This window comes from Ictidomys tridecemlineatus, chromosome X (assembly GCF_052094955.1).
Source record: "Ictidomys tridecemlineatus isolate mIctTri1 chromosome X, mIctTri1.hap1, whole genome shotgun sequence".
NCBI lineage: Eukaryota > Metazoa > Chordata > Mammalia > Rodentia > Sciuridae > Ictidomys > Ictidomys tridecemlineatus.
The window spans coordinates 2,529,108-2,550,075 of NC_135493.1; the positions used below are offsets into that span (position 1 = coordinate 2,529,108).

General features: G+C 40.8%; 1 protein-coding gene across 1 annotated transcript; it reads right to left on the reverse strand.

Annotated features, from left to right (window-relative positions):
- Nucleotides 1–1,667: 1,667 nt before the first annotated feature.
- LOC101970204 (uncharacterized) lies at nucleotides 1,668–13,038 on the reverse strand. Its single transcript, XM_040286849.2, is given in 5 exon segments — nucleotides 1,668–2,967; nucleotides 2,970–3,389; nucleotides 3,392–4,509; nucleotides 12,035–12,123; nucleotides 12,519–13,038. Coding segments are annotated over 3 exon segments (1,650 nt in total). The 5' UTR covers nucleotides 4,149–4,509; nucleotides 12,035–12,123; nucleotides 12,519–13,038; the 3' UTR covers nucleotides 1,668–2,494.
- Between the last annotated feature and the right edge of the window lie 7,930 nt (nucleotides 13,039–20,968).

Sequence of the window (20,968 nt, forward strand, 5' to 3'; positions counted from 1 at the left end):
ACAGGATATATTCTGGAAGCTTGAGTATTTATGGTGGGCTTTCAGGGCCAGCAAAGGCTGGGAGGAGTCATTGGGCACTGACATGGAATTGGTCACTGGAGCTAACCAGGACAAGAGTCAAGAAACTGGGTTCCTATTGACCTGGATTTGAATCCAAGTTCCTTCACTTATTAGTCATGTGACTTTGGCAATTTATGATACCATTCTGAACACTGATTTCTTCATCTATGAAATAGGAATGAGAGTACCTTCTGAGGCACAGTCGTTAGGAAAAATAAATGGGACAATTCCCATATGCTTGGTATAATGCCTGCATGACACATAGATGTGCCTAAGAAAACAGATCAAGATACTTTGGCTTTCAGCAGCAAAAAAGAGAAAGCCCACTTCCCAGTGGTCCCAGAAATATGTAAGGTCTGTTATCTCACATCACGTGAGGTCTTGAGGCAGGAGCTCTGGGATTATTGTTGAGGTTGCCCTTTGAGGTCATTAGTAGCCAGGCTCTTTCTGTCTTTCAGTTTGACAACCATTAATGAGCCATGTGTGTCTTTGACTGGCTTCCTTCACAGTGAAGAGGCAATTGCTACAGTCCTTTGTAACATATAGTTGTGAGTAAGGAACAAGAATTCTTCCTCTGGCCCTTTCCCTATGCCTCAAGTCCCCATGCCTAAGCCAATTGTTGGAAAGAGCGATGGGAACCTACCTTCTAAGGCTAAAGATGATCTGAGACTCCCCTGAGAACCATGGCCTTATGAAAAAGTTAGATACTTAGGCAAAATTGGAGTTCTCTGAGGAAGAAAAAGAAGAGATGTTTGGATAGTTTAGCATGTGTACTGCATATAGAAAAAAATGGTAAATATTTTTCTCAGAATTAAGAAGGAAAATATGGGGCTGATTGTCTAAGAGGCATAGAGATGTTAACTTGAGTTCCCCTTTTCTTATTTTTCTTCTTGGAAATAGAGTAAGAGCTGAATGAAACAAACCCAAAGGAAAATTTACTAGAGAAACTCCTGTAGAATCAAAAGAGAATATCATGCACATTTTTCCCCACATGAAATATCTTTAAGGCTACATGGGGCAATTGTCACAGTATGTATTCTGATGGTTGTGCAGCAGAATTGCCCTGGGACCTTTTTAAAAGTATATTTCTGAGAGTGGGCCTAGCCCTGAAGATTCTAATTTGGCAGCTTGAGAATGATCCCAGGAATGTGAATTTTTATTAAGCTACTCCAAGTAAGTCTGAAGCACCAGATAAATTGAGAAGTACTGTCACCTCTTACCAAAACTGACAGATCCAAAGGTAGAGGAACTGCTGTTCTCCTTTCTGTCATTCATTACCCTATAGGCTCTCTCAACATGAAGTATATTGGCAAGTTCTTGAATGTTGGCATCAGTTCCATTTCCCCCAGCTCCCACCTGCAGCCCAGCACAGGCACTTCATTGGCAAACTCTTTCAGGTATCTCTTTAAATTCTGGCAATGAAAAACCTGGTAGGGGGCCAAAGTGAAGCATGAATTCAGAAGGAAAAACAGGAGGCATCAGGAGAGACACAGTTGGTAACATGTTATGTTGACACTTGAATATGGAGAAAACGGATTGCCTTGGACACCAAGTAAAAGAGAGATCCAACTTGAAATCAATCACAGAAGAATTTATTCAAAGGGCAGATTTTTAATGGATGTGAAATTTGATCTCTTTGTGTTCAAGTTAATAAGAATAAATGTGGAATAAAAGAAAGTTGATACACCTATTTGACTATCACTTAGATATGGAACAAATATAGAGCAATGAACTTATTACAATCCCCATTTAAGTATTAACTGACTTAAAACTTTGCCATGTAACCAAAGAATTCCAAATATATTTTTTTCTAAAATTTATCAAATATTTAAAGTTACTAAACAATATGTAACTTTAAACATTTGAAAATTTCTAGACCAGATGACCCCACATGACCTTCTAATATTTTTCTCTTTCTCTCCCCTCTATCCAGAGTTCTCAGCATTCCTTACTGCCCCTTTCACACTACACAACCCTATCCACTGTCAGCATCACTCTAGCTGTATCCCCCCCTTCCAGTGTCTGTCACTTTGGGCCTTTTCTAGAGGCCCAGAAGTAAATAATAACAATAATAATAACACATGAGATCATCATGCTATGAAAATTCACAATTCTGTTTTATGTTAATATTTAAACAATATTTTTAATACTCAACATTTATACTTAGACCCATCTTTGATTTCAAAGCTCCAATAAGATTTAACCCTGGATTTCCTCTAAATTATAGCAGAGAAAGATAGAGTTGCAATGGTGTCTTACCCCCACAGTATCCTATTCAATCCTAGGCAAAGAGGAGGACCCCAACATTTCTTAATCACATCCCAGGGTGAGAAGGGATGTTAAATGTTCCTTGGTGGTGGTTCATACAAGCAACGGCATCATTGAGCACGCCCATTCATTTATAGGCTCTTTCTCCAGAGTGAATACTCTGCTGCTAAACCAAGGCTGTGGATTCACTGAAGGAATTGCAACATTCATACGACTGTTCTGTGGAATGAGTTTTCTGATGATGCATAAGGGATGAATTCCGGCTGAAGGCCTTCTCACATTGTTTACATGTATAAGGTTTGTCTCCAGTGTGTGTCCTTGGGTGCTTTGTAAGGTGTGAGCTCTGGCTGAAGGCCTTCCCACATTCTTTGCATTTGTGGGGTTTCTCTCCACTGTAAATTCCTCGATGTTCGATAAGGTGTGCACTTCTGCTAAAGGCTTTTCCACATTCTACACATTCATAAGGCTTCTCCCCTGTGTGTGTTCTTTGATGGTGAATGAGCCCTGAGGGGCCACTAAAGGCTTTTCCATATTCATCACATCTGTAGGGTTTCTCACCAGTATGGACAAAGAAATGCCTAGAGAGGGACGAGGTGTCTGTGAAGGCCTTGCCACATGCATCACATTTGTAGGGCCTCTCCCAGTGTGGGTCCTGCGGTGCTAGGTCAGGTGCGTGCTTCTGTGGAAGGCCTTCCCACACTCGCCACACTTGTAGGGCTTCTCCCCAGTGTAGATGTGCATGTGCTGGGTCAGGTGCATGCTCTTGGTGAAGGCCTTCCCACACTCGTGGCACTTGTAGGGCTTCTCGCCCGTATGAGTCCTCAGATGCTGGTTAAGGGATGAGCTCTTGCTGAAGGCCTTCTCACACTCTGAACAGCCATAGGACTTCTCTCTGGTGTGGATGCGTTGGTGGTCAATGAGAGATGAGCTCTGAGTAAATGCTTTGCCACATTCATTGCACTCATATAGCTTCTCCCCGCTGTGGGTGCAAAGGTGCTTTGTCAGGTGTATGCCCTGGTCAAAGGCTTTGCCACACTCTTTGCACCAGAAGGGCTTCTCTTCGTGTGAGCTGTCTGGTGGTGGATGAGCAACGAGCTCTGGCTGAAGGCCTTCTCACACTCACTGCACTGAAAAGGCGTTTCCCCCATGTGAAACCTCAGGTGTTTGATCAGGGATGAGCTCTGGCTGAAGGCCTTCCCGCACTTGGGACAGGAGTATGGTTTCTCTCCCGTGTGAATTCTCTTATGCTGTACGAGTTCTGAGAGGCCGCTGAAGCCTTTCCCACAGTCAGGACACTTATAGGGCTTCTCTCCCCTGTGAATCAGCATATGATGACTGAGGGAAGAGGCATCTGTAAAGGCCTTCCTGCACTCCTGGCACTCATAGGGCCTCTCTCCCGTGTGGGTCCTGTGGTACTGGGTCAGGTGTGTGCTTCTGTGGAAAGTGTTCCCACACTCGCCACACTCGGAGGGCTTCTCCTCGTTGTGGATGCGCATGTGCTGGGTGAGGTGGGTGCTCTTGGTGAAGGTCTTCCCGCACTCATGGCACTCATAGGGCTTATTGCCTGTGTGGATTCTCTGGTGATCACTGAGCGAAGAGCTCTGGCTGAAGGCCTTTCCACACTCACTACATTTAAAGGGTTTCTCTCCTGTGTGAGACCTCTGATGCTTTGTAAGTGAAGAGCTCTGGTTGAAGGCCTTCCCTCAGTCCTTGCATGTAAAGGGTTTGTCTCTAGTGTGACTTTCCTGAAGGTCAAACAAGGTGGAATGGTCCCAGAAGGAGTTTCCTTGTTGGGTACACTGCCACGGTTTCTTATCCATACAGAAGCCCTGCTAAGTAATCAGGTCTAAATTTGGGCCTAGGCTCCCTACATGTGTGTCACCTGTGCCAAGACTTTTTCATGTAGGGATCCCTGGCTGTGAAACAGGAGCTGACTGGAGGCTGAAGCTTCCTTGGAAATCACTGCATTCATTGGGAATGTCCTCCCTGGAATTTCTCTTGTGCATTATTGCTGTTTGGGAGATCTCTCCAAGTGGCCCTCAGTCCTCCATGCCTCATACAACATAGAGTCCTAGGGACTGTTCCCTGTCATTCTATTTATCAGTGTTCCCTGGAATAAGCCTCCTTCAGAAATGTTCTGCTGGAAGGTTGATTCCTTAGCCTCAGGTCTGGTTCCCCAATCTGAAAGAAAATACAAAACAGGGAGTTCGACCAGTGTCATGTGATAGAAAACCTAGCCCCTAAGGCATTCATGGTGTCAACAACCCTCACAGTTGGCTCTGCTGTTTCAACACAGGATGAGATGAAGGAGAGATGGACAGGAAAGCAGATAAGCAGGTGACACAAGTGGTGCATGAGAAATGAACACCCAGAAGGGTCTGGAAAGGACAGAGGGAAGCTGGGAAAGAGAGGCACAGGAAAGGTGGCAGAGAAGGATGGAAGATAATGAGGAACAACAGATGATGATCCAAGGGCTCATTCTGGGACTGGAAGACATGACAAAGTCCCTTCTGCATTGTTGTCTCCATATGCTTGGATTATCTAATGGCCTCTTGGAAAGGTACCTTCATACCATTCCAATCAATCCTGCATATTGTCAGGGTAGAAAACTAAAAATTCAGATGCAGGAGTAGAATTTATATGCCTTATTCTAGTTGATAGTTACCTTTTTCTGACAAAGGAGAATACAGAAGGCAGAAAGATGCTGTGGTTTTGCTGATAAAGATTGTGAACATGGTCCATAATGGTAGAACGGTGATCTCTTTGCAAAGGCTAAAGAGCTCATCTCAGAATTACTTTTGAAATATTTTTTACAGGAGATTCATCAAATTGATGAATAAATTATTTTGAAGGGACTCAAGAAAAAAACACACTGATAAGTAAAACACTATGGTAGACAAGATTTGTGACACAGAGAAATACTGTCCAGTTATTTTCAAATGACAAGATAGGATGAGCAGTTCAAGATTAAGTCTCCAGCTGCCTCTATACTAATACATAGAGTAAGGGGACAATGATAAATTGAAATTGTTCACATAAATGGGTTTGACAGAGACTGCACTTTGCTCAGAAGGATTCAGAAACAGATTGTGGCAACAGAATGTTGACCCAATGTAGACCCAAGAGATGTGAAAGTGACAGAAACATCAGAAGAAAGTTGCCAACTTAATTTTGAATTACTAATAGTGGGGAAAGGGAACAAACTTCATAACTGCATACAGTCAAGCCCTCTGCTCCTAACACCAGCTTCATAGGACTTCCATGATACTACCCTATACTCCAGCCTCTGAAAGTGAGCTTTGTCTCTTAGGAACTACCAAACCTATGTAACTCTCTTCTAAGTCACATCACTGCCTATGTAGAAGCTGTGTTAGATTCCAATCTGTAACCCCACAAAATTTAAGCATGTAAAAGTGCTTAATAAATTTTTGAATGAGCAAAAATGTTTTGAGAAACTAATTAAGAGATCTAAAAAGGAAACTGCTGCCTGAGGAATGGGAGAGACTATAGTATAGAATTCTTACTCTATAGCAGTGAATATCCCCATGAAAATGGGGGCCACATACCTAGGGATTCAGTTTGGCTACACTGGAGGTGTTCTTATGAACAATGCTGTAACAAACACGTGTGCAAAGAAAGAAAAGAACAGCACACCAGTAACATTAAATGTGGCATGTGGCTTACTTTCTCTTCCTTGGCCACCAAGATATTATTCCCTCCTGTTTTTTGCCCCACCTCCCCAGCAGCTCCTTTTCAGTCTATTTTGATGATTTCCTATTAGACCAACCTATACTTCCTCTTACCCTCTGTCTCATGGAGTTGTGTACACAAATACATACACACTGACTTCTCCCAAATTTATCTCTCCATTCTGTCATTGAGCAAAAGACTTGTGTATGTTTTTCTATTTGTATATCTAATTAGACATCCCAAACTTAACATGGTCAAAAACAAAAACCTTGGGGCTGGGGTTGTGGCTCAGTGGTAGAGCACTCGCCTAGCACGTGTGAGGCCCTGGGTTGGATCCTCAGCACCACATAGAAATAAATAAATAAAGGTATTGTGTCCAACTACAACTAAAAACTAAATATTAAAAAAAAACTTTTCTAATCCTCAAATCTATGTCTCCCACATCTTCCCCATCTCAGTTATGTCAACTGTATCCTTCCAGTAGCTCAGATCAAAAAACCCACCAGCAAATCTACTAACTCTAATTTCAGAATCTGACTGCCTTTAATTACCTCCAGTGCTACCTCCCTGATCCAAGTCACAATCACCTTTCTCTTGGAATATTTCAGTAACATCCAAACTGGTGGCCCTGCTTTTGTTTTACCCCAGCCATATCCCCAACAACCCCCCAACACACACTGACACATCTTCCTTATGGCAGACCAAGTGATCCCATTACAACATCATGGCAAATCAATCACTGGTATACTCAGAACACTCCAGCAGCTTGTGCTCAGCCCTGACTGAAAGACCAGGTCTTTCCAATGTTGCTCAAAGTTCATGACATTATGGCCCTCATCTCCTTCTGTCTCACCTATGCTCCCTCTTCCAGTCCCACTGGACTCACCTGATTTACTCTAAAACATCAGATGCCCTCCTTCTTCAGAGCCTTTGCCCGGAACCTTCTGCAAGATAGGTTTTTGTTGTTGTTGTTCTTGTTAAAATGCTGCTATGACCCAGTTTTTGAGGTCCTGTCCAGGGACAGGAAAGTACCCTTGTTGAGTAGCTGGTTAAGTTCACAGTCCAACCACTTCTCTTATCAAGCTCTCACATTCCAGACCACTATGCTCCTCCCCTAATTGTCCTGATGCCAGGAACCAGATAACTAGGGAGAGCTCTTATGCCCTGGAACCTGAGAAATTATTCAAATTAGCCAATCTGCAGAGAACCCACAAAACCTAGCCACCCCAGCCCCACTTGCCATCAACATGTTGCCCCTAGAGCTCCAGCTTACTGTTACACTGTCCCCAGGCTTTATGTTCTGTGTAGCCGTGCATGGCAGCTTTCTCTTGTTAGGATCCATAAAAACAAGGAGTTCTAACATTTGTCTGGGCCAATATCGTACCATCAAAAGAATCTTTAAGTCCTGATACAACACTGTTTCCTTGGAAAGGTCCATCATTTGCTCTATTAACCCCTTCAGATATTTTCTTGCTGAGGTTTTCTCTGACTGCACACCCCCCTCATGCTTGGCACCCCATCTCTTCTCCCTGCTTGACTTTTCTTGACCATTTGCCAGGTCTCATGTATGCATTATTTCAATTGTCTTTTCCTCTTGGGACATCATTTCTGTGGGAAAAACGGTTTTGCCTCACATTACATGTTCAACAAATGCTTCTTGAATGAGAGTGAGTGAATGCATGAGTGGATGAAATGGTAAGAGGAAACTAGAGAAATACCAGGAATAGTAAAGTTTCAAGTGACTGGCAAACACACATACACATACACACACAAACACACACACAAACACACTCTCTCTCTCTCTCTCTCTCTCTCTCTCTCTCTCTCTCTCTCTCTCTCTCTCTCTCTCTCAACAAAAATATTTTCAGCAAAGCAATCCCTAGAAGATTTTTTAAGCTACATATGAAACAAGTTGCCCAAGTCCCTCTAGCAAAACATCCCTGTAATACTGCTAACCACAGATTCTATTTCTTCCTTGACATTTCCTGATCCTTCCTTCATCCATGACCCCTATGCAGTTAGGTGGAATCATGTGATTCATTCCAGCTACTGGGCTATAACTGGAATGAAGTGTGTTGCTTCTAGTCCTTGGCCTATGAAAAAAGAATTTCTTAGGGCAGGGGTTCAAGACCCTTCAATTCCACGTGTGTGTGTGTGTGTGTGTGTGTGTGTGTGTGTGTGTGTGTAGATATCTCCACTGTGATGGCCCTCATGGAGTTTTCTGCTGGATCATTGCAACTATCTCATAACTGGTCTTCCTGGCACCTTAAACTTCACACTCTACTGTTCCACTGTCTATGCTGCTACCAGCATAGCTATTCTGTAATGCAAATCTAGACATAGTAAGCTTCTGTTTAAATTCCTCTTCATATACTCCTATGATGAAGTCAAGTTCCTTTAAGTGGCACTGTAGATATTTCCCAGTGTAGATCAAAGTTACTTATCTGGCCTCACCTTCTCCTACCTGTGGCCCCATAGATCCCATACTCCAGGAAAGTTGTCTTTTCCAATGCTCTTTTATTTATTATGCTCTTTTATGTTTCCAATGCTACTGTCCTTACCTTTAAAACCATTCAAGTTCAAAGGCAATTACCACCCGGTTCTAAAAGTACCTTCACTGTCTCCTCAGGTATTTAAGAAACATACAGACTCTTAAAATTATATGAAAAAGGAGAGTCTGATGACAAGAATGGATAAGCAAATGAATGAAGACCACAAGGAAATACATAAATTTGAAATCAGTTGTGTTGAGTAATAGAGATACGAACAATTTCCTTTTCTCCAACAACTTGTTAATGTTGGTTTAGCACATCTTTTTATTATTGAAAAATACCACAAGCAGTAATGTACCAAATGATAGCAAAGTAGGCGAGATACAATCTGACTATACTTGGTACCTCAAACTGCTGCCTGTGTGGCTGGTGTCTGAGAATACATATAAGACGCTAGAGCCTCTGAGAGATTCTACAAGAGCTGTCTTTGACACAGGCTGACTCTAGAATCCCAGGCATTTCTACACAGCCACAGGACAGATGAGCAGGCCAGAGACCAGCAAGCTCTGTAACCCACAGACAGAGCAGTTTTTGGTCCCTGTGCCCACAAAAGTTAATAAAGAAAAGTCACAGTGTGGGGGGAATAAAGCTGGTGATATAAAGTTGATACTGGTAACAACATGTTTCTGCTGCACAGCTAAATTTTCAGATGGTATTCTAAATGTGATGGGGAACAATTTTATATAATGGGGGTAATACAAACTAAAGTGATGTATACTCTGGCTAGTCCATAAAATGCCACAGAACCCCATTTTTTTCTAATATATTTGAAAGATCTGATTGCTTAAACTGTGTCTCAGCATCACAGTTTAAATTCAGTGTCTTGGAGTATATATGGTATTGTTTAACAAATGGTAAAGCTAGTTTTATTTAGATCTCAAAGACTCTTAAAATCTTGTATTAATTCATACCTCCTATACAAGCAATCAATATAAAGGAAACCTGAAATCTTACTCATTTATTTTCTATTCTATCTTTCTATAATTTCTATTTATTTTCTATTATATCCATTTACCTGGTTTTGAAAAGAGTTCCACTGATGTTATTTGATCTGTTGATCTTATATGCAATAAATTATTTTAAAGCATACTACTTTGAAAATTGATCTGAATTTCTTAGCTGAAAGGTGACTTTAAATCACGGGAACTAAACACTTTTATTTTGCTGAATACAGCAGTAAAAATGTAAACTCTCTTCTGCCTGAGTTTCCTTAAATCCAATAAAAAGAACTAGCTGATACCAAAGAGCCACCAACTATTTCCTGGGGGTCTCTTGTACACGTTTGACTAGGTTGAACCTTATTAGTGGGCCATAGGAAGGGAATCCTCCAGCAATCCATGAGCTAACTGGCAGGGGGAAAGTGGGGGCTTCTTTTCTTTTTTACTCATCAGCATGGTTTAGCATGTTAGATCTTTAAGATCTTTCTACTCTGTAGAATGATGGACTTTTGGAGGGTTTCGTAAGGCTCACTAATAGTTTCTCACTTAAGTAACATGGGGATTGACATCCTGTTTCTCAGTGTCTACAATAAGTTTCAGTGAAGCTAAGAGCCAAGAGTGTCAACCTCACCGTGGAGGATATTATATTCAGTGGAAGAAGCTAGACACAATAGAGGATTCCACTTACAGGAGAACCCAGAGTAGTCCAATTCATAGAGACAGACAATATAAAGATGGGAGAGTTTAAGTTGGGGAAGTTTAAAAAAGATCTAGAGACAGATGGTGGTGACAGTTGCATAACAATGTGAATATGCCTAATGCCACTGGACTACACACTTAAAATGGTTAAGATAGTAAATCTTAGTATGTATATTTTATTATAATACAAAAAAATTAAAGAGTGTAGACACCCACTGGCTTCACTCTATGCATGAAGTCTGAACCTCCAGCCTGTCTCTCATTAGTCCCCAAAAAGGCTGTGTTCATTTCTGTTCCTGAGTCTTTGTAATTGAGTCTTCACGTGCCTCTGTAAGATTTCATGCTCTGGCAAATTCTACATAGCTCCTTTTAAAACATGTTGCATGTAGTGTGTGAAGTAGTCCACGGATGTGACCTCTCTGTAACACTTATGTGGTGTTTTGTACTATTTGTTATCCTGGAGGTAATGTGACCAAACATACGTCTGGGTCCTAGAATCCATTTTCCTCACACTTTATTATTTGTCTCTTCTTCAATACACATCCTCTTTCCTCTCCTTCCAGATTTCACCAGTATGGACCAATACTGCTGTATTCTCATATGTCTTTATGGTTCACAAGGACAGTCCTTTTAATAAGTCCAGGCTACTGGAGGGCGAGTATCATGCCTCTTCGAGGGCCACCCAGTTTTCACAAGTACATCACAAAACCTTTCACTTCCAAAAACCCCACAAAAGCAAAATTATATGTTTTCTCATGCAAAAAGGTGTTGCTAAAGTAAAGGCACATGTGCGCATCTTTGGGTAGATATGGAGGGAGATAGAGAGGTCTTGATTAGGACTGATGACTGACTGATGTACAAGAGGGCTGGCAGAGTCCCAGATTCGGAATCAGGGAGCAGCACTTAGGGTAGACGTAACAAGAAACATCTAAGGAGGAAGAGCTAGACCTTCTTTGGAGTAACCGCTTCGAAACCTCTCCTGGGTGAGGGTGTCTGATTGCACAGGTTGGGGGACCCCTGATTAAGCAAACTCAGAGTAGGAGACCTTGGAGCACCTGAGGACACAGGATAAGAGGGACAAGGAATAACAGGGGACTCCAGACCTTCTGTCTCTCCTCAACTGACCTGCCGGCCCAGCCCACACGGCAAGCATGACTGTGCACCCTGCTGAAGCCGGACCGCACCCCAACATGCAGCCGCTGGGGCACATGCACACACCGCCACATGCACACTCAGATCCCTTGATGTTAGAGATGCAAGATGCCTGGGTCGCATGTTCACACGTGTACAATGCGTGCTCACTGCCTCTCCACATTCCCGTCCCCCAAAATGTTTCTGCTTCCAGCATAGATACTATTTTCAGGTCCATTTAGTTCCTTATATTGGAAACATACATGGGAACATCTAAACTCATGTTTAAAATGACAAAGTAAGCAATAGGTGAAGCATCCGGAATTCAATCATCCAGGAAAGCAATGCCTTCTGCTGACAAATGAGGCCACGGGCTGGACCCACAAATGTTTTTCCACTGAAAAGGTTTATTTCTAGGGCTGGGGCTGAGGCTCCAGCGGTAGTGCGCTCGCCTGGCATGCGTGCGGCCCGGGTTCGATCCTCAGCACCACATACAAACAAAGATGTTGTGTCTGCCGAAAACTAAAAAATAAATATTAAAAAAATAAAGCATGACATTAAAAAAAAAAAGAAAGGTTCAAATTACTGGAGAGAAATGGGTTCAGCACAGATACTCCACAGCAGGATAGGAGAATGTGTACATTACTTCTCCAAGAGTTAAGGGAACCTTTTGGGAGGAAAGAAGTCACAGCTTACCTCTAGACAGGCTGTCAGGAGCTCATCAGCATTGCCCTCTTCTTCTGGGTCATCTTTGTGGGAAACAGCAGAGTCCTGGGAAGGAAACACTGAAGGAAAAGGAAGAAATCATGACCTGCAGCAAGGATGCATGCATGTAAATTGACAATGTGCACACTGCTTGGGTGCTTGTCACCTGTAAAACAGTACTACTGCCTGCTTTACGTGTCTTCTTAGTAAGGCTACTAGAAGATTTAAAAAGAATATATGTGACTCACGTTATATTTCTGTTGAACAGTACAGACCCTGAGGGTCGCTGTCTGGCACACCACTGCACGATAACCTGATATGATTAAGGCATCAGAGGACTTCTTAGGTGCAATCCTTCAGCCTGGGACTGCCTACTTCCTTCGACTCACCTATGCTGCAGCATTGGTCTCCCCTCACTGAGTTTGGGGAAGGAAGGGGCTGATTCCTCCCCAGTCCACCACAGCCAGAGTCCTACCTCTCCATTCTGCCATCCCGGTTGGTTCTTCCATAGTCTCCTTTTTTTTTTTTTTTCTATTTGAAGAAAGACCTGTGTACCAAGCCCTTGGTCTGCTAGAGCCCCTGCTCAGAGCCCTTTAGGATTTGAGCATTTAGAATCCTCCATGGGAACGGAGGGCACAGTCCACTCTCGTGGGGAATGTAGTCAGCCCGTCCAGCCATGCTGATCTCCTACTTCAGCTGTCACACATGCCAAAGCATGGTGGTCACTATGGCAACGCAGCCGTACAAGTCACCTGTCACAACCACCCAGCAGCCCGCCAACCTCCGGGCCTCCACCAGTCACAGGTGGCTCTCATATTAGCGCATGCACTCTATGCCCTAGTCGCAGCTGGGACTACCACTACTGTTAATGTCGCTGCAGCAGCCTCTGTGGTTCCTCCAGGACCTGAAGCCGTGTTTCTGGGGTGGCCGCCTCCTAGCCCGCAGCGGAAGAAACAAGCAACGGCTCAGCCGCAGCACACCTTACAAAGGAATGGTTCCCCTCTGTAACCCCCAAGCATACACGGGTGCACCCGAGTTCTCCCAGAGGGTCCTGGGAGTCGTAGTCTGCCGCCCAGGCACAGACCAGATCTATTTGGCCGCTGCCCCTCTGCAGGCTCAGCGGCGGGAATTTCAAGGAAGAAGAGTCCTAGGGACGACGCCCGCGTGGCACTGCCAAACTATGCTCTGTGTGGTGGGCACAGGCTCACACCACTGGCACCCCTCTGTGGTGTTCTCACAGACGGCAGGGGACACTGTGAAGATTAAGGAGTTAATTCCTGCTACAGTTTTGAGTTGAGTACCTTCGTTGGGCCAACCGCTGATCGGGTCAGGCAACCCAGAATGGCACACAGGCTGCCTTCAGGGAGTTTGGGAGTTACAAACATGTGGGGCAAGTTACCAGACTGGGGGAATCCCTAATCCTAGGCAAGAGGAGAGGTGGACTCTACCAGCAGGGAACCTTCTAGTGGGAGTGTAAGACGCTGCACCACACTACGAATGGGAGACACCACAGGACACAGATCACCGGAGAGGTTCCGCTTTATTACCAAAGGCTGTGGGTTTATATAGGTCTAAGGAGAGGTCGCAGGGCTGAGGTAGATAACAGGGTGCCCATTTATTGGTAAGCTCTTCCACATGTCAGTTCCGGAGCCCAAGAAGCTAGTTCTTATTGGGGCTAAGGTTTCCTGCCAGTGGGGTTTCAATATTGGCGCCAGCGGGAAAGGGAGAGGCAGGAAGAGAAGCCCATCAGGCGCCTTGTTGGGGTTTTTGGGGGTGTGGCTGCCGTTATATGTTTTCCCAACGGGGAGCAAATCCTAAATTTCTCAGGCCTCATGTCCACAGATCCTAACTCAGCTCTGGGTCTATGGACTGGCCACATTGACCAAAGCCATTATGAAATATAGGAGTCCTCTCTAAATGCCCCAAACACTGTCCAATCCAACACAAAGTTCCATTGATTTTACCTTCCAAATATCTTTCAGATATGCTTACTTCTCCCCATATTCTTCACTATCACCCTAATCCAAGTCAGGAATTTTCAAAATTGGGGTTCAGGGGCTGGGGTGCAGCTCAAATGGTGGAGCACTTTCCTACCATATACAAAATCTTGAGTTCTGTTCCCAACATCAATACACACACACACACACACACACACACACACACACACTTCTTAAAATTCTGTTGTGTGAAAACATGTTCCAAGACTTATGTGGAACAGTGCTAATTTTACTTTCCTATACAGTTATATTTGTGTCAGACTTTCCTAGACACTAAATGCTTGAAACCTGGCAACTGCCTCATACAGACACCTTGGCTATGGTCACAATTACCATTCTTCAACTAGCCAAAACAAAAGCATATCCACCCTGTTCAGTGACAAACCCTGTAATCCCAGTGACTCAGGAGACTGAGGCAGGAGGATGGAAAGTTTAAAACCAACATCAGCAACTTACAGAGAACCTGTCTCAAATAATTTTTAAAAAGGATTGGGGAGGTAACTCAGTGATAAAGTGCCCCTGGTTTCCATCCCAAGTAATGAAAAAGAAAAGGAAAGAAAAAACAAAAACATACCCCTTACTCAACCTCAGATTTTTATCCACATATACTGAAGTACATAGGCCTAGGATCTAAAAACTAACATAGCTGGCAAACAACCAGGTAAGTGCAATTACTATTTTAGAGGAAACTCCTTCAATGATTAATCAAATTAAACCAAGAACTTACATAGAACTAGACATTTCCATTCTTACTCAAATAGTATTTCTGTTGGGAGTAAACCATTGTTCAAAAATAACAATATTTTATCCTGTGATGAAATTTTATAAATTCAGATATATTAAAAAATAGAACAATAGGAATGATTTGGTATCTACTGTCACATGATATCATTGATTTTTTTCTCCTGAGGAAGAGACACCTGTCTTTTTCCACATGACTTTTTCCAGTTATTTTTTATTTATTTATTTGTTTTTAGAGAGAGTGAGAGAGGAGAGAGATAGAGAGAATTTTTAATATTTACTTTTTAGTTCTCGGCAGACACAACACCTTTGTTGGTATGTGGTGCTGAGGATCGAACCCTGGCCGCACGCATGCCAGGTGAGCGCGCTACTGCTTGAGCCCCAGCCCCAGCCCTCCAGTTATTTTTTAAATATTTATTTTTTAGTTGTATTTTGACACAATACCTTCATTTTATTTATCTATTTTTATGTCATGCTGAGTATGAAACCCAAGGACTGGCATGTACCAGGGGAGAGCTATACCACTGACACACAACTCCATGGCTAGCACATGTCAATAACTGAGGATAAAAGGCACAGAGGAACAACTGAATTTGGTTAGGATTCCCATTATTTTCAGGATATCTAGGATATTTTCTGATACTTTTAAATAATCAAGATATGGTAGCTAGAATTCACAGTTAAAAGGTTTACATTTTTCAGATACAATGTACTTTATACAATCAGGTACTTAATATATCTACTTTTAGTATATTAAATCATTAAATATTATTCCAATTACAATGACCTTATTTCACCATAAAAATGTTTTATATTTTATTTTTAATAAAAAAATGATAGGGGCTGGGGATATAGCTCAGTTAGTAGTGCTTGCCTAGCATGCACAAAGCCCTTGGTTCAATCCCCAGCACCATAAAAAAAAAATTATAGCCATCAGAATACTTAATTTTTAGCTGTATATATTTCTTTCATTAATGATATAGGAAAAGTTTTTATCATACTACCTAATAAAATTAATAGTTTTGTTTCTTCCGTTTAACTGATTCTTTAATATTTACACCCCAAAGACCAACACCAGAGTTGAATGTCTGCAAGGATACATACCATGATTTTCATTATAATACTTTCTTTAATAATATGAAATTTCAGTAACAAATCATTGCTTTATTATAAATTAGGACATACAACATTATTACTTTGTTTTGCAATTTATGAGAAAATGAATGAATTCACAATATTAACTCTATAGCATTTCAATTTTAATGATTTAGTAATACCTACATTAAAAAGTATTCTAAAATTTTTAATGGTTTTTAAAATATCCTTTGAAATGCATATTAATATTATTATTTATTTTGAAAAATAAAGTCAGACTGTTCTGAAAAAATCGAGGCTGCTTTGACCCTTCAGTGTGACAGTGATGACTGCTTTTCAAGTAAAGCTTTATATTTACCATATGTTGAATGAGCCAAATCTGAAGCTGATCAAAGATTATTATATGACCATAGACAGATATCATGGAAGGAATTTGAGGAATGAGATGACATACTACATTATTTTCATTTCCCTTCATTAATATCTTGTTTTTAATGGTGCATAATTAGACCTAATAGTGGGATTCATTATGTCATATTTGTACATGTATATAAGATAATTTGGTCTATCTCATTCCCCATTGCCTTCCTTTCCTTCCCCACCTTCTTCCCCCAATCCACTTGTTCTACTCTACTGATTGCCCATCTATTATTATTATTATTATTTAATTAGTGCATTATAATAATATACATTGTATTAGGTTTTTCTCTTTATCATCAAAATACCAACAAGAACAACTTAGAGTAGACAAACTTTTATTTGGGTTCACAGTTCTCAGTCCATCGTAGGCGAACCCCATTACTCTGGGTCCCACATGAGGCAGAACACCATGTCCAAAAGGCATGGTGGAGGAAGGCTGCTCAGCACATGGCAGCCAGGAAGTAGAAAGGCAATGGGAAGAGGCTAAGACAAAGTATATAACCCCCAAAGCATGCCTTTAGTGACCCACTTCCTCTAGCCACATCCCACCAGCATACAGTTGTCACCCAGTTACTGAATTTTTTATGGTTTTCATGTGAAGTGCCCCCCCCAAAGCTCACGTGTGAGACAGTGCAAGAAGGTTCAGAGGACAAATGATTGGGTTATGAGTGTTTTAACCCAATCAGTGAATTCATCCCCTGATAGGGATTAACTGAGTGGTAATTGAAGTGGTAGGGTGAGGCTGGAGGAGGTGGGCATTGGAGCATGGTTTGGGGTATATATTTGTATCTGGCAGTGGAGTCTCTCTGCTTCCTGATCAACATGTGAGCTGTTTCCCTTTGCCACACTCTTCTGCCGTGATATCCTTCTTTACCTGGAACCCTGAGGAATGGACCCAGCCTTTTATGGACTAAGACCTCTGAAACAATGAGCCCTGAAATAAACTTTTCCTCTTTTAAAATTATTCTGTCAGATCCTTTAGTCATAACACTAAAATAGCTGACTAAAACACCATTTAAATTATTAGTCCATCAAATGGATTAATCCACTGATCAGATCACAACTCTCATAATCTCATCATTTCACCTCTGAACATTCTTGCATTAGCACAGGAGATTTGGGGGGACATCTTATATACAAAGTTACACATACTGTGATTCATTCTATTATATTTGTTCATAGGTTTAGAATAATTTGGTATGTTTTATGTCCCAGCACTTCCCCATGCTTTCCTATACTTCCTTTCTCTGGAACCCCTTCCTCAACTCTATTGGTCCTCCTATTTTTGTGAGATTCCCCCCTTTACATTCTTTCAATCAATCAGTCTCTATCTTGCTTCCACATATTGGGAAAAAAAATTCAGTCCTTGACTTCTGAGTCTAGCTTATTTCACTTAGCATGATGATCTCTAATTCCATCCATTTACCAACAAATGACATAATTTCATTCTTCTTTATGGCTGAAAAAACTTTGTTGTGTATATACCACATTTTCTTTATTCATCATCTGTTGATAGGCCCCAGGGATGGTTCCATAATTGGATATTGTGAATTACACTGCGGTAAACATTGGTGTTCATGTATCACTACAGTATGCTGATTTTAGATCTTTTGGATAAATAGCAAGAAGTGGGATATCTGGGTCATGTGGTGCTTCCATTCCTAGTCTTTTGAGGGATCTCAATACTGCTTTCCAGAGTGGTTGTACTAATTTATACCTACAATGTATAAATGTACCTTTTGCCCACATCCTTGCAAGGAAATATTGTTATTTATATTCTTCATGATTGTTATCCTAATTCAAGTTAGAAGAAATCTCAGTGCAATTTTTTTTACTGTTCTCTGATTGCTAAGGATGTTGAATTTTTCATATATTTGTAAACCATTTGTGTTCCTTTGTTTGAGAAATGTCTGTTTAGTTCTTTTCCCAATGATTATTTGGGTTATTTATTTATTTATTTATTTATTTTGGTGTTAGGTTTTTTGAGGTCTTTATATATTCTGGAGAGTAATCCTCTGTGTGAGTAGCAACTAACAAAGATCTCCCATTCTGTAGGCTCTCTTAATGCTCTTAATTATTTCCATTGCTGTGCAGAAGTTTATAAAATTCATGCCCTCCCATTTGCTGATCTTGGTTATATTTCTTGAGTTTCTGGAGTCTCATTAGGAAGTCAGTGCATGCTGTAATATGTTGAAGTATATTTATGTGTGTGTGTGTGTGTGTGTGTGTGTGTGTGTGTGTATGTGTGTGTGTTTGCTGAGATTTGCTTTGTGACCTAAAATATTATGTTTTGGAAAATGTTTCATGAACTACTGAGAAGCAAGTGAATTTGAGTGTTGTTGGATGAAATATTCTATAGATAACTGTTAGGTCCATTTGATTTATAGTATTATTTAGTTCAGAAGTGTCTTTATTGATTTTATGTCTGGAAGACCTATCTGTTGATGACAAGGGTGTGATAAAATGACCTAGTATTGTCATAGTGAGGTCTACTTGGTAGTTAATGTCAAAAAGAATTTGTTTTATGTAACTAGGTACACTGAAATTTGGAGAACAAATATTTACTATTGTTATATCTTCTTGCTGGATTGTTCCTTTTACCAGTATATAGTGACCTTTCTTTCCCCTTCTGATTAATTTTTCCTTGAAATCTCTTTTCTCCAATGTGAGAATAGGCACTCCTGTTTGATTAGGGGCTACATTTTCACAGAATATCTTTTTTATCATCTTTATCATCTTACTTTCACCCTGTGAATGTTTTTGCCTTTTTTCCCCACTGGGAATGGAACCCACAGGTGTTTAGCCACTGAGCCACACCCATAGCCCTTTTTATTTTTTATTTTAATACAGGGTCTCACTAAGTTGCTGAGTAATCCTCCTGTCTCAGCCTCCTGAGCCACTGGGATTACAGGCATGCACTGCCATACCCAGCAGATGTCTTTGCTTTTAAGATAAATTTCTTAGACAGCATATACTTGGATCATGCTTTTCAATCCATTCTGCCAATCTATGACTTTAAATTTGAGAGTTAAGATTGTTTACTTTCATAATTATTGTGGAGAGATGTTTACTATTTACTGCCATTTCAGTTTTTTCCATGTTTGATTTGATCTTAATTTTTCATTTACTTAGCTGCTCTTCTAGAGATATCCATCCATTTGAGGGCTCTGGAGGTTGTTTTTGAATTCTTCCTTGTGCAATATTTTTAAGCATTTTTTGCAGTTCTTCCTTAGTTGTTATGAATTCTTTTAGCTTATGTTTATCATGTTTTTCCAAAGTTTGATTTTTGTCCTCAATTCCGAATCATATCTTTGCTGAATTTAGCAGTCTCGACTGGCAAGTATTTTCTTCCAGAACTTGGATTATCTTATTCCAGGTCCTCCTGGATTTTAGAGTATGAGCTAAGAAGCCAGAAGTGAGTCTTATTGGTCTTCCTCTAAATGTGACTCAACATTTTCTCTTGCGGCTTTTAATTTGATCCTTATTGTTTATGTTAAGTATTTTGATTATGATGTGTCTCTCAGAAATTCTTTTTTGATCTTCTCTATTTGGTGTTTTATATGTCTCCTGTATGTGGATATCAATCTCATTCCTAAGGTTTGGACAATTTTTTATTATTTCATTGAAGCATTTCTTAATGCCATCAGCCTGTATTTCAATTACATATTCTGTCGTAGTGACTCTTACATTTGGTCTCTTAATGTTGTTCCAGAATTCTTGTATATTCTGATCATGGTCATTTTTTTTTTAGTTACTGAGTATTAGAGTTCATATACCCTGTCTATCAGGACTGAAGTTCTGCTTTTTAAGAAATGTAATCTATTGGTGATAATGTCAAGTACATTTTTATTTGCTTTATTCTGTCTTTCATTTCTAAGAGTTCTGTTTATAGCCTTTTTGGATTCTCTATCTCTTTTTTGAAATGGTCTTTCACCTCCTATATTTGTTCTCTTACTTTAATCACTTATTCTCTTTTACCTCATTAATTATTTAAATAATCAAATTTTGTAATCATTCTCTGGAAGTTCATCTCCTTAACATGTGTAGATTTCTTTGGAAGATTGTGAATTCGAGGGGAGAATTGTTTGCTTCCTCGTATTTTTAGAGATCTTAGATTTGTGCATCTGTTGAAACACAATCCTTCTTTTATGAGAGTGTCTTTGGTGTATAGGACCTCTTTTGTTACAAATCTTATCTTGTTGATTTTTCTTAGCTTTAGTACATAGGCTCAGTGCAATGCAAGTGTTAATTTTATTCATCAATGCCTCTCATTGCCACTGCAGACTGATGATTTAATTTACTCTTAGAAAGCTGTTGCAACACTGTGGGTTCCTATGAACCATCATTTTGGAATATCTCTTTTTGCTCTAGGAGCAGACGTCCAACTGGGGGACCTGAGGTCTATCCAGATCAGTGACTCTTACCTGGAGCCTTGTCCTTGATTTGTGGTTTTCTCTTCCCTATACTATGTATTGAAGTTTTCTTGAAGCTTGAGCAGGGCTGGTTTGTGTGTGGAGCCAGATGCACTTTCACTTGGCTGAGGTGTGAGTGCAGCTCAGAAGCAGAGTCTGTACTCTGTGATCTCAGCAGTAGCAACCAATACACAAAATTAAAATAAATGTCCAGAGCCTATCATGACATTTACCAAACTAATTATGATTTTAAAAAGAAT